At 41.6% G+C, this 12,425-nt stretch overlaps 1 protein-coding gene across 1 annotated transcript in view; it reads left to right on the forward strand.

Moving 5' to 3' along the window:
- Window positions 1–12,425, forward strand: part of IFT81 (intraflagellar transport 81) — a 121,765-nt gene that overhangs the window by 21,575 nt on the left and 87,765 nt on the right. Inside the window, exons 5-8 of the mRNA XM_083151380.1 lie at window positions 1,695–1,784; window positions 2,429–2,494; window positions 2,808–2,918; window positions 6,451–6,535. Coding sequence (XP_083007506.1) covers window positions 1,695–1,784; window positions 2,429–2,494; window positions 2,808–2,918; window positions 6,451–6,535 — 352 coding nt within the window. The remainder of the gene's footprint in view (window positions 1–1,694; window positions 1,785–2,428; window positions 2,495–2,807; window positions 2,919–6,450; window positions 6,536–12,425) is intronic.

Consider the following 12,425-nt stretch of genomic DNA (forward strand, 5'->3'; position numbering starts at 1 on the left):
GCGTGTCAGACGCTCGCAGGTCCCCATCGGTTGGAACGCCTCTCTGTCGGTGCAGGGAATCCGACGATTCCCAGCGCTGAATTAGAGGTGCTCCATCTGTACCACAGGTGTTATTTTCTTGTTTATGAAGGAGTTTGCATATTCTTGCATGTGTTTCCTCTGGGTACACCAGTTTTCTTCCACAATCGCAAAATATACAGGCAGGTTACTTGGCTTCCAATAAAACAATTAACCCTAGTATGTAAGAATGTGCTTGTACTTGGGCAGACTAGATGGAACAAGGGGTTCTTATATGCTGTCAAATTTTTTCCTCTTCCATTCCCAGTGAAAAGGTCACATCTAAGCTTGCAAGCAGGGCCCTCCTACCTTTATGTCGGTTTGTTTCTACCCAGTTTGTTTAATCACTGTTCTTTCCAATTGTAAACCGCAATGGAATATGCTGCGCTAGATAAGAAACTGTAAATAATAAATAAATCCTCTCTGCATTTAATAGTTTTACATGTTACACATGTCTGATAAGGGAACTTATGTCTTTTACAAGTCACAAGCTTGAAATCTTGAATATTTGTAGAGTGTTTGGTCAGCTGGAGTAGCAAATTCATGATGTAGGGAACAGTACAGGTGAATGCTTGCCAGAAGAATTGCGGAGTGGTAAGACACAGATAAGATGCAAATCTAAGATGGTAAGAAGGACAGTTCGGAGATGTTAGAGGAAAGGTGTAGGTTTGACTTTGAATGTGAGGGTGATTATGCAGAGTTGAATTCAGTGTTCAGTAGTACAAAAAAAAGCAAAATATAGAAATATTTTCAAAGCCAAATTACACTGAATCCTAAATGGATTGTTTACATTTCTGGAAAGATGGTTTTTCGCAAGTTCTCTCCTGCGAGGTGTACATTGGTAAATTGTGTCGATAATACTATTCTTACTTAATTCTGACAAAATGTGTGTCATTGATAAATGTACCCATCGCTAGCTTCCTTGGTCAGGAAGGATGTGATTCTCGAGATATTGTATAGGTTAACGTGGCAGGATTTAATGATAGCATGAATTTAGCTAATAAAAGGGGGAGTTGTCAAGGTTGACCCACAGACAGCAGACTTGAGTGACCGATGTGAGAGAAATGTGGGTCTGTTGTAGGGGTGGGGACCAACTCTGTCTTGCACATGTCAAGCTTAAAAGAACACTAGGACATCCAGAAAGATGTATGAGAGAAAGAGATGAGAGCAAGGGTGAAGAGGGAGAGATCAGTTGAAGAAAAGTAGATATATGTGTCATCAGCATAAAGGTGGTATTGTAGGTCAGAGAAGCTGATGACATCACCAAGGCAGGAGTTAGTACCTTAAGGAACACAAACAAGAGGAGGAAGAGAGGGAGTGATAAAGTTTGAGGAAGTGGCCAAAAAGAATTTGGAAGGTTTTGGAGTAAGGATAGACTGGTAAGAGGAAGGACATGTGAATATTACAGAGTTCAAGTAAAAGAATGGATAATGATTTTGGTATCATCCTGCGTGTCAAAGGGGTATATTGTAAAAATGAAGGCAATATGGGGGGCGGTTTGGCAGGACATTATTAATAAAATATGTGTTTAATTTGAGCAACTTTGTAGACTTTTGAACACCTTCATTTTTCTATTGCCTTCACAGATTATTATGTTGTAGTCCATGGAGATAACTGTTAACATATTTTCTTTTCAGTATGAAGATCTGATGGAGAACTTCAAAAGTCTTCATAAAGAGTGTGAACTACTGAAATCCTCTGGATTTTCTACTGCAGAGATAAGACGGGTAAAGTCTGCGTCATGTATTCATATTCATTTGATTTTTTTTAATTAGATTTACAAAACTGAAAAACAAGTTTTTATTGTTTTTTTGTTAAAGAAAGAACGGACATAGAAAACATGGTCGTAATGTTGACTTGCATCATGTCGACATTCTAGTAGGGTGGTCATTGACTGTGTCAACATTTGTTCTTGTCTACACTGATAAAATGGAAATTTCTTAGGAATTGTATATTTAGGGATTGCTATAAAGTTTAGTTAAAGAAACTAAAGAACATGTTTATATAATATTAGAACTAATGAGAGCTATCCTTGCCTTGTGTTTTGTTTGTTCTGTTTTGGTTACGTATTAGGCAGCCAATCACATTGTTTTATGTGCTCCCTCTGGCAGTAACCTAAAGGGTGCAAGCTAGCTACACCGATTAGAATTCATTGTTGCTTATGGAACTGGTGATTTGCTGGCCATGCAAATCCCATGTAAATCACTGTGTTTTTGTTTCACATTTTGCAAACTAAATAAATAACAATAGCGTGAGCAAGGTTCACAACAGACAATTGATTTTGATTTATGCAGAACAGTTCAATCTCTTGGAATGTAAAACTGTTAAAACAAGATATGTGTTTTACATGTAATCATTATTCTGTCTGCAGGACATCAGTGCAATGGAAGAGGAAAAGGATCAACTAATGAAGAGAGTTGAACGTCTTAAAAAAAGGGTGAGGATATATCTGATACTTAACATTTCAATGTCAAGATTGTTGGCCGGAGGAATGCAAACACGGATTAGGACCAGCATGTTGCTGTTTCAGTAAGGGAGGTGAAAATGCAACTGTCAGAAAGGGAATCTCCTTAGGCCGAAGGCCAAAGCTTTTACAGATCTTGACACCAATACCTTGCTGTCAGCTGCTAGGAGTATTTGACATGACATGAAGAGGAAATGCTTAGAGGGACTTGTATTACACATGATATTGCCTACTTATTTTCTGAAGAATTTCACAGTAACTTGCACCACTTGATCATTTATTGTAGGTGGAGACCGTTCAGAATCATCAACGAATGCTTGAAATAGCAAGTCTGCTGCGAGTTGAGAAGGAAAGGGCTGACTCTCTGGCTCTGCAGAAGCAGGAGCAAAGAAATCAGGTAGCTTACCGCTTCTTTTTATATATATTTATATATATATATATATATATATATATATATATATATATATATATATATATTTATTTATTGGGTTTTTCAAATAAAGAAATTCTATTCACACAAACAAATTTGCAGCATGTGAAGATACAATACATAACAACACTCAGCAGTGCGATAATGCAAAGATTTATATTGGATTGATTAAACATTATAGGAAAAGTCAGTGATTATTATGTATCCAGAAAATTATTATTATATATCCACAAAATGTCATATAGTATGTAGGACATATAAAACTAGAAAAAGTATCAATAACAAAAGGGAATAAAGAAACTCAAAAAGGGGGAATTGGAAGCAGAGATATAGGGCCCGATTCAAATTGACACGCAGGGCTGCAAAAACCCAGCCCTGCCAATTATAGAATGGCTGAGCACGTGTATGGTTCCACTGAAGGCATACCATCGCAGGCATTTGGGGGCGGAGACACAGGCTTTCCCTGGCCTTTGGGAGGGAGGGCTGCTCACATCATCAGACTTACTCGGCGCTGCCACGAGAGGGGAAAATATTTAGATGGTGAGTAGTTTTGAATGGTTTTCCCCTCGTGTGCACAGCTGTGATCGCTTTTGCAGCCGTGCATATGGGAGGGGTAAGTGCGGATGCTGGGACAGAGTTTACCTGATCGCTGGGATCTGAAATCTTGCAGCCCAGCGATCAGGTCAGAATCGGGCACATGGTCCGGTGGAGTTCTTCCAATAACACTCAATTTAAAAAAATAACGCAATTTATGGAATGTAAGGTGTAGTGTATTTAAGCAAAAGAATAAGACCATCAGTTGTATCAATAAATGTGTGCAATCTGTCTGAAGAAGAAACACTTTGTTAACCTTATTTGAATTAACACATGTTGTTGCTGCGATAGATCTAGGGAGTCAATGATTGGGCCCCACAGTCACGCCTTGGAATTCAGGCATCTTGCGAAGGATGATCGCTAAGGGCTCTTTTGGTAATGCAAATAAAAGCAGGGACAGTGGACATCCCTGTCTGGTTCCTTTTAGATGGGTATGGGTCATAGGGTGGACACTATGAATACTGTCATATATTGGGTTGACCACTAAAGGTATTGGATCAAAAGGTCAACATGAGCTTTTCAAGGTTTTTTTTGTCCCAAATTTCGCCGTAAGTCGACATGGAAATCCTATCCGTGTACCCCGTCCCCTCGCGTTGCTCGGCACACTATTATATTCTCCTTCCACGCCCAAGTGGATGGTAGCATATGCACAAGTTGGTTAAAGAAAACGGGAAAAACTCGTCAACTTTTTGACTGTTGACCTTTCGACTGTCACTCAATAAATTAGTGATATCCTTATCAATGGTAGCATAAGAATCATCCTTGCAGTTGATAGATTGAATAATGGGCAAAGACGCAGAGTTTTTTTAATAGGTTAGATAGCAGGTGACCTTTCTTTATTACCGAATTTATAAAACCTATGGTCCTTATAAAATGTACGTTTCTCCCCCCATAAACGCTAAGACGGGCTGTCAAATTTATGTTTGGATTCATTATATAGAGATTTAGTGGTACCAGAAGGGGATGTTTTGTAGGCTTGGAAGTCAATTGGGATTGCAGTTTTTTATATGAGGAGGAATATTCCTTCTTTCTTTGGGAGACATATTTTATTATACATCCTCTGATCCCAGCTTTAGAAGATGCCAAAAGAGGAAAGGGTCTGATTATAATACGGATATGTTTTCAAGTCTGAAGTCCTCCCAACATAAATCTAATTTGCTGTGAAATGAGAGGAAATGTGCCAGAGCCAACATCTAAGTTGGTCGAAAAGGACACCCAGATGAAGGAGTGGTCGGAGAGAAACATTGGTTCAATCTGTGCATCAATTACATTTGGGAAAACTGAGTCAGACAAAAGAAGATCATCCAATCCTTGATAGCGAGCCATGAGCAGCAGATATATATGGAAAATCTTTTTCAGTATTGTGTAATGCTCTCCATAGATCAATGAATGCAAGCCGTTCAGCTATAAAAGGTGCACAAAGCTTAGGAGGGGATCTGGAAGAGGAATTAGAATCTATAAATTTGGAAGATATAATATTGAAATCACCCCCCCAAAATCAAACGGCTGGATATATATGAGCTTCATTTTGTCAACAAAATACAGAAGAATGATTTAGAATGGGCATTAGGGACATAAATGTTATAAATAACAAAGAGAGGTAAATAGATCAAAATCAGCTATTACAGTATATATCTGCCCTCAGGTTCAGTATGCGTGTGTAGAATTTCTAGCATCCATTGTTTTCTCACCAGGAAGACCACAACCCGTGCCTTCGTGGCATATTGAGCAGCCACAACAACTGTCTACCCAACAGTGGATAATTTGTCTATTTTTGGGTACAACAGGTTTGTTTCCTGTAGGAGGTATAAATCTAATTTGTGTTTATTTAAATATAGTAATAGTTTCTTCCGTTTGATTGAGGAATGGATACCACCCACATTTCATGAGCCAACCTTAAAGGAAGACCTATATCAAATAGCAAGATGTAAAGTATCCTCACCTGAACCAGACTCCAAAACAAGCGCATTAACAAAACACAATAAGGGGAAAAGGAAAAACAAAAAGCTGTGTGGGAGACTGTACAGTTTCCCACACAGCTGGGCATCATCTTGTAAGGAGTTTTGGGGTGGTAAAGTTTGAAGTGTGCAGAGGTTTTAAAGAGATGAAGGGTGGGAGGGTCACCTTTTGGCGGCTGATGGTGCTTGTCTCAGTGTCTGGAGTGGCTGCACCAGCCATTTTGTGAGCCACAACACAGTCCACTTCAGTCCGTGATCTTGAGTGTTTTACGGGCATCTGGCTGGACAAAACTTGTCCAAATGGCGCCCGCTGCACTCTGGAACCAGAACAGGAGGTTTGCTGGCTGGTTTGGTGAGCTGAAGAGGCTCTAGCAGGGTGACACGGTGGATCAGCTATAGAGCTACAGTGAGAGCCGCCTTACATCCGCCACGCCAGTCCCACTTTGTTATTTTCAAGTGCAATAAATAGACAAAAAACAGAAACCAAAGCAGCCAAACAACTCAAGCATAAATATAATTCTGTCGAAAGACATTTTCTAAACTCTATTTCATCTTGGTAATTAGCACTGCAAAAGTAAATCACATTATAAAGTACATCATCTGACCCCGAAATTTGTTTAATGTGTAATGCTTCTATTCTGATGCAGAAGTTGTGGGAGACAAAATCACTGTTATTAAATGTATCAAATCAAGTGCAATGATATAAATATTATATGATAACCGCCATGGATAGTGTAATGCGCGTCAAAAATGTAGACTCAAAGGACCTTCATCAGCTCATGAAAGTCTGAAAGGACATCCTGCAAAAGGCTAATATTCTAGTGGAAATAGAATCAAATATTAGATCATTCAAGCAAGAAATGACATTATATTATGTAATTTGTTTTACATACTCCGTTGTTTCATAATAGACACACTGTACAAATATATTTAATTTTGTTTTCAAGTTATTTAGTGCAGAACAGAAACTGCAAAGAGCACAACATCAGTTGAAAAACATGCGACATGCTGCAGCCGATGCAAAGCCAGAAGGTAAATGACACTAGTGAGACCTTCGGAAGTATACTTTAGGTAGGATACACTAGTCGTTTGGTTTCAGTTTCAAGAAATTTATGTGATTGTGACAAATGTAAGTCATTAGACCAATTTTGGAATTGGGTACTGTGGATGATGTAATTGGTAGCATTACTGTCTCACTGAGGTTGTGTGTTATATTGCCACAATGGCCCTAATTTTGTGGAGTTTACTTCATGTGCTTGTGTGGATTTCCTCCAGGTACTTCATTTTTCTCCCAGAATCCAAGAATATATTGGTAGTTTAATTGACGCCCAACAAAAATTAACCCTCGTGTGTATGTTTGTGTGTGTAAATGTGCCTCACCCTCTACTTCTCACTTACTTTTCCATCCCCCACCACAATCTATTTCCTGTCATTGTCTTCCTCTCCATTACATACTGGGAATGCTAGTTAAAGGCTATTTGTAGAAAATAATATTTATTATCAGTTATTTATATAGCGCACACATATTTAGTGTTCATTCTAGCACTCGCCATCTTTGAAAACCCATGCAGTTCCTCTTCCCTGCCTGGCGTGCGGTTCGCTCCCTCCCAAGTGACCACCAGAGCCGGGCAGTAAGTGAGGAGAATTAGAAATCAGACCTGGGCCCCACAATTTCTTATGGCAGCCCTGTACATGGGGGGCCTTAAGCCTTTCATTGCTCATGGATACAGTTGTTTGGTGCAAAGGGCATGGTAGGGCCTTCCTTCCGCTTAGCTTAAGCCTCTCACAGTGGTGATTACAGTTGTTTTAAAAGACCAATAAATATCAAAACTGATTTTTTTTTTTAATGAAACATGAAGGTAAATTTGTTTGGTGTTCACCTAATATTCTGATACTGTTACAGTACAATGTTATTCCGATACTACATTACAGAAATATAAAGCTTGTTTTACTTTGTTCACATAGTGTCCTTTATGAGAGGTCAGAAAACTGGCCTACATAAGCAGGCTGTTGTGACAGCACTGACTCCTGTGTATGAATCAACCAATTCAGGCATCTTTTCCCATTATAGTGCTTGCCTAGGAAAATGATCAGACTGCCTATAAACACAGTTTTAAGTGAAGCAGTGTATGTTTTTTTCTACTGATGCCAGCTTGGATAAAATGTTTTTTTTTCTAGCATTTTTGCAATCTGTTTCTCAACTTAATGACACATCTTGTTTTACTTTTCTATGTCAAAAGCTGTATTCTGGCTTTCTTGGCAATAATGATAGAACCGACTAATTAACTGCTTAACTGGCATATTGAAGTTATTATTTTATATCTATAAACAAGAGGTGCTAATCTGTTTTGTCGTCTCTAGCCAATGCCATTCATATTACTTTTCCAATAGAATAGCTTAAGACAGGGGTAAATGACCCCATAATGAAATTCCTGGGGGTAATGGACGGTTGGGCTGCTGAGACACAGCCGGGCATGCATATGAATCTATATGCATGCCCGGCTGTATCTGGGCAGTGTGATTTTCCATTAACCCCAGGAATTTAATTTCTTTGCATGTAGAATCTATATACAGTATAGATTGCTGTGCCATCTTGGCAGGGTGGGGTCTGTACTGCTGCTGCAGCATGGAGTTTCTATGCCTAGTTATAGGCTCCTGTCAAGGTATACCCATCTCTAGTCTAGGGAAACAAATTTACACAGACTGTCACTATATCATCTTGAAATACTGACACTAATAGTTGCCTTGACGTCACATTATCAATAGCTATACCACACACAGACTGGCAGCCGCCGCCGATGATGATGATGATGTATATACTATACCACACACAGCCATACATGGTAATCATCATAAGTAGCTGCCAGGCTGTGTACCGTACTAGGAAAACAACATTTTGTATCCCAATTGCACACTGAGTGAAAAATAACTACATAATACAGAGATCTTGGTTGCATATATCTGCATATATAGGGCTAAGCCCCCAGGCCGTACATCAAGGCATCTCTGTCACCCCCAGTGACTCCTGAGTGCCATTGGAGAAGCCAGGGGTATCTCTAGGTAAGCTGGCTCTCAGGTGTTATACGCCATTATCATGTGGCCTTACACTGGGCTATTAAGCCCAGACATATATGTTTCTGCTAATGGGATGGGTTTGGGAGTGTGGTGCCCCCTGTGTTGGTAGGGCTGGTCTGCTCCAGGTTAGCACACTCTAACACTTTATTAACACTTATTTTTTCCTATCACATTGTATATATTTTGTATTATAATCACACCTTCACTTCACACCTTCACTTCCCTACATAGCACTTATGTGCTTCTTATTAAACCCTACTAATTTTCATTTGTGTGCTGGCACCCCAGACCCATACCCACTATTAGGTACCCCCAGTGACAGAGATGCCTTGACGTACGGCCTGGGGGCTTAGCCCTATATCTGCAGATATATGCAACCAAGATCTCTGTATTATCTGATTATTATGTAGTTATTTTTCACTCAGTGTGCAATTGGGATACAAAATGTTGTTTTCCTAGCCAGAATTACCCCTCCCTTTTTGGCACCTGAGTGACAGACCTCTGATTGAGCAGCTTACCAACAAAAGTGTTGTGTACCATACTAGCAGGATATGTGATCAATTTCTGGGGGAACAATGTGTATTACAAATCTATGATTTCCTTCCTTTCAAATCAAGGGTTAAACGTCGGCGTATCTAAATATATTTTGGGGTAAATGCTAAAAATTCCCTGGCTTAAGGGCATTGGTGTAGCCAGGGAGAAGGGGGGTGCAATGAGAGTGACCACTCTCCCAGCTGAAATTGGGCATCTAATTGGTGCCTATGCTAGTCCTATCAGTGCATGTATACTCACAGCATCACTGCTGTGAGGTAATGCTGTTGCGATTCTTCCGGACTGAGACTAGAACTTCAGAATAGAAGAGATGATGGCTCCTGGAAGCCTGTCAGGTGCTGAGATGAGCTCTGTATTCAAGCAGCTCTAAAAAATGGGAGAGTCAATCCTAATAAACAATGGACACAACAAAAAGGTGCACAGCGCTGGGTTGTTTTTTCGAGGAAAAGGACAGTCACATTCAGGGATAATAAAAATATTACATTTAATAAATACACAGTTTTAAAAACAATACATTCATGATATTGATGTTGTATTAACTGACAACTTGTACGATGGCATTAACAATTACCAGGAAATTGGTGGAATAGCAGGCTCTCTTATTGGGAAAGCACTCAGCTGATATGTGATATAATAGTCAATAATCCTGTTCCTACTATGGCCTTAAATTGAGGGATATGACTCTGCGCACACGGAAGACCAGAGACGCCATATTGCAAAGGACAGCTCTTGTTGCAGACAAAGGCAAAGCTGCCCTTTGCCTTAATAATAGCAAATGTTAGTGTGTATGCAATTATTAAGAATGCAGTAGCCTGAGGGGGCGTGGCCTGGCGGCGAGCGGAGCTGGCCGCATACTTGCTGAGCTCCCAACAGCCGTCTCAAATGTTGGTGCTGCCCACGCTGTCTGAGCCACACACCTGCCTACTCACCCTCCAGAGATCCCCTCCGGACCACGGTGGTGAGTGCTGCAGAGCCGGGGACGGGCGGAACCCCTTCCTGCTTGTTGTGGCCTACCCCGTGCACAGAGCCGCGGCCTGGTTTCCGGGCCTGCCCGAGACCTGAGCTCCAGACCCGCGCCGTGGACGCGCGCAGACCACCGGGACCCAAACCCTTCTCCCTGGAGGTGAGCTATACACCTCCCCAGCCCCCCCCCCCCCACTTGTCCTCCCCCTCACTTCCTGATCGGGGCCCCCGGAGCTCTGGATGCTTTGCTGGAAGGCCCCAGGCAGTGTTCCCTCTAAGCTGTGCGCGCGTGCGCGCGCACACACCTCGACGAGCGTGCGCACAGACATTACAACAGAGCGCACAAAGCAGCAGTGGTCCCTTTTTGCAGTTGTGGACTCAATTAATGTGTGTTTCACGCATTAAGTACATTGTGTGCTGTGTTTTGAATGTTTAAATGTTTAATATAATTTTGAAGTAAAGTTAACACAAATGCTGAATGTCATTTTCCAGTTATATATATGTGACGCACAAAAATGTAAATTTCCTTCCAAAGTTGCACAGCCAAAATCTTTAGCCGCACACAGCCTTCGTAAAATTAGAGGGAACATTGGCCCCAGGGTACACCAGCCTTCTCTCTCCAGCAGCGGCCATCTTGGATCCAGCTCCTCAGCCTAATTAAAGGGCTGCTGCGCTGCCACAATAGCTCCTGGACTCCCAATATTGACAAGGGGATTGAAGTGGCCCTGTGTGCTTTCCCCCCTCCTTTACATCAGGGCACCCCATAGAGAAATAAAGTGAAAAACAGATTAATAAATGTGTACAGAGAAAATAAATAAATAAAGGCATAAGAAACTGACTTCTGGAGGCTCCTACGGCTACAGCAGATCCTCAGCATTGACACTGCAGTGGTCGCAATAATCAAGGTGTCACTGAGAAACATTACCTATAAGTATTAATGGACATACACTAAATTAGTGGTGGACAGTACACCTTACAACAGCTCCTGACTTAGCTTTATGTAGGCCTTTACGGGCTGCTCGCCGCCTACTGGCCATGACCCCCTGACCACCCCAACAACACGATATGGGGAACGGGGCGATGTGACCACCCCCTGGAAAGCCACCTTCTCCTGCAATACAGGCAAAGTTTCTCTCAATCATTATTTCTCCCAACTCCCTTCTTTTCGAGCGTATGACTTTTCTGATTTACTATTTCTCTTATGGGAAAAACTAGGAAAGCGGGGCAGACCCCAGGTGCCAAGAAGCCTGGCGACGCAACATCTCAGTCGAGTCTATACCGCTATCTCGCCTCTGACCAGGCCTCACACGGGGATGACTCTTGTTCATCTGTACCCCCTTCTCCACCCCTGGACAACTCCATTACCATGGCCCTTTTAACATCCGCAAATCCTGACACGGTGGGAGATGTTACAATGGCGGATGTTCTGGCTCATCTACGCTCCCTTCCTACCAAAAATGACCCTCTACCAAACAAGACTTTTTTAATTTGGAAAAAAAGATTGGAGCCACTGTTAAAGCCGAAATCGCTACTCTCCAGACTGATATTACTCAAATTGCACACCGAATGTCTGATATAGAGGATAACATGGGAGACATTGCCTCCACACAGCACAAACTGCGAGACATAGTTTCCATAAACGCACAGGAGATGAGGGCAATGCAGCATTGAATAGAAGATTTGGATAACAGGGGGCGACGTAATAACTTACGTATACGAGGAATTCCTGAGGATGTACAAGGCCCGGGCATAACTGATGCCCTCACTAAAGTTTTCAATGATATTACTGCAGCCCCCTCAGATAACACGATCCTATTTGACAGGGCTCAGGTCAGAGGCACCCAGAGACATTATTTGTCGTCTCCATTATCACCACGTGAAAGAAGAAATTCTCAGCAAGGCTCGTAAACTGGATAGCATTGAATTCAATGGCTCCAAGATCCAGATATTTCCCGACCTTTCCTGGAACACTCTTCAACAACGCCGTATGCTCACCCCACTCACAGATTCACTTAAACAGAGAAATATCCAATTTAGATGGGGGTTTCCGCTAAGTATCCAAGCCTCCCACGAAGGTCGCCAAGCTGTTCTTCAATTGCCTGATGACTTAGATAAATTCTGCTTGACTCTTGACATCCCTGTACCGACACATACCGAATGGTCTCAACTATATTCTCGCCTTGATCCTCCAACCCTTCCGGCCCCAAGACCACAGTGGACTCCTGCGCTGCATCGTAAGGATGCTGCTTCCCCTCAGAAATCTGGGGAGACACTCTTCAATACCTGAGGTGCTGTAGTTATTTTTCTAACCTCGATATGCTATTGGTATCTG

This window comes from Crinia signifera, chromosome 1 (genome assembly GCF_055691185.1).
Source record: "Crinia signifera chromosome 1, ASM5569118v1, whole genome shotgun sequence".
NCBI classification, from domain to species: Eukaryota; Metazoa; Chordata; class Amphibia; order Anura; family Myobatrachidae; genus Crinia; species Crinia signifera.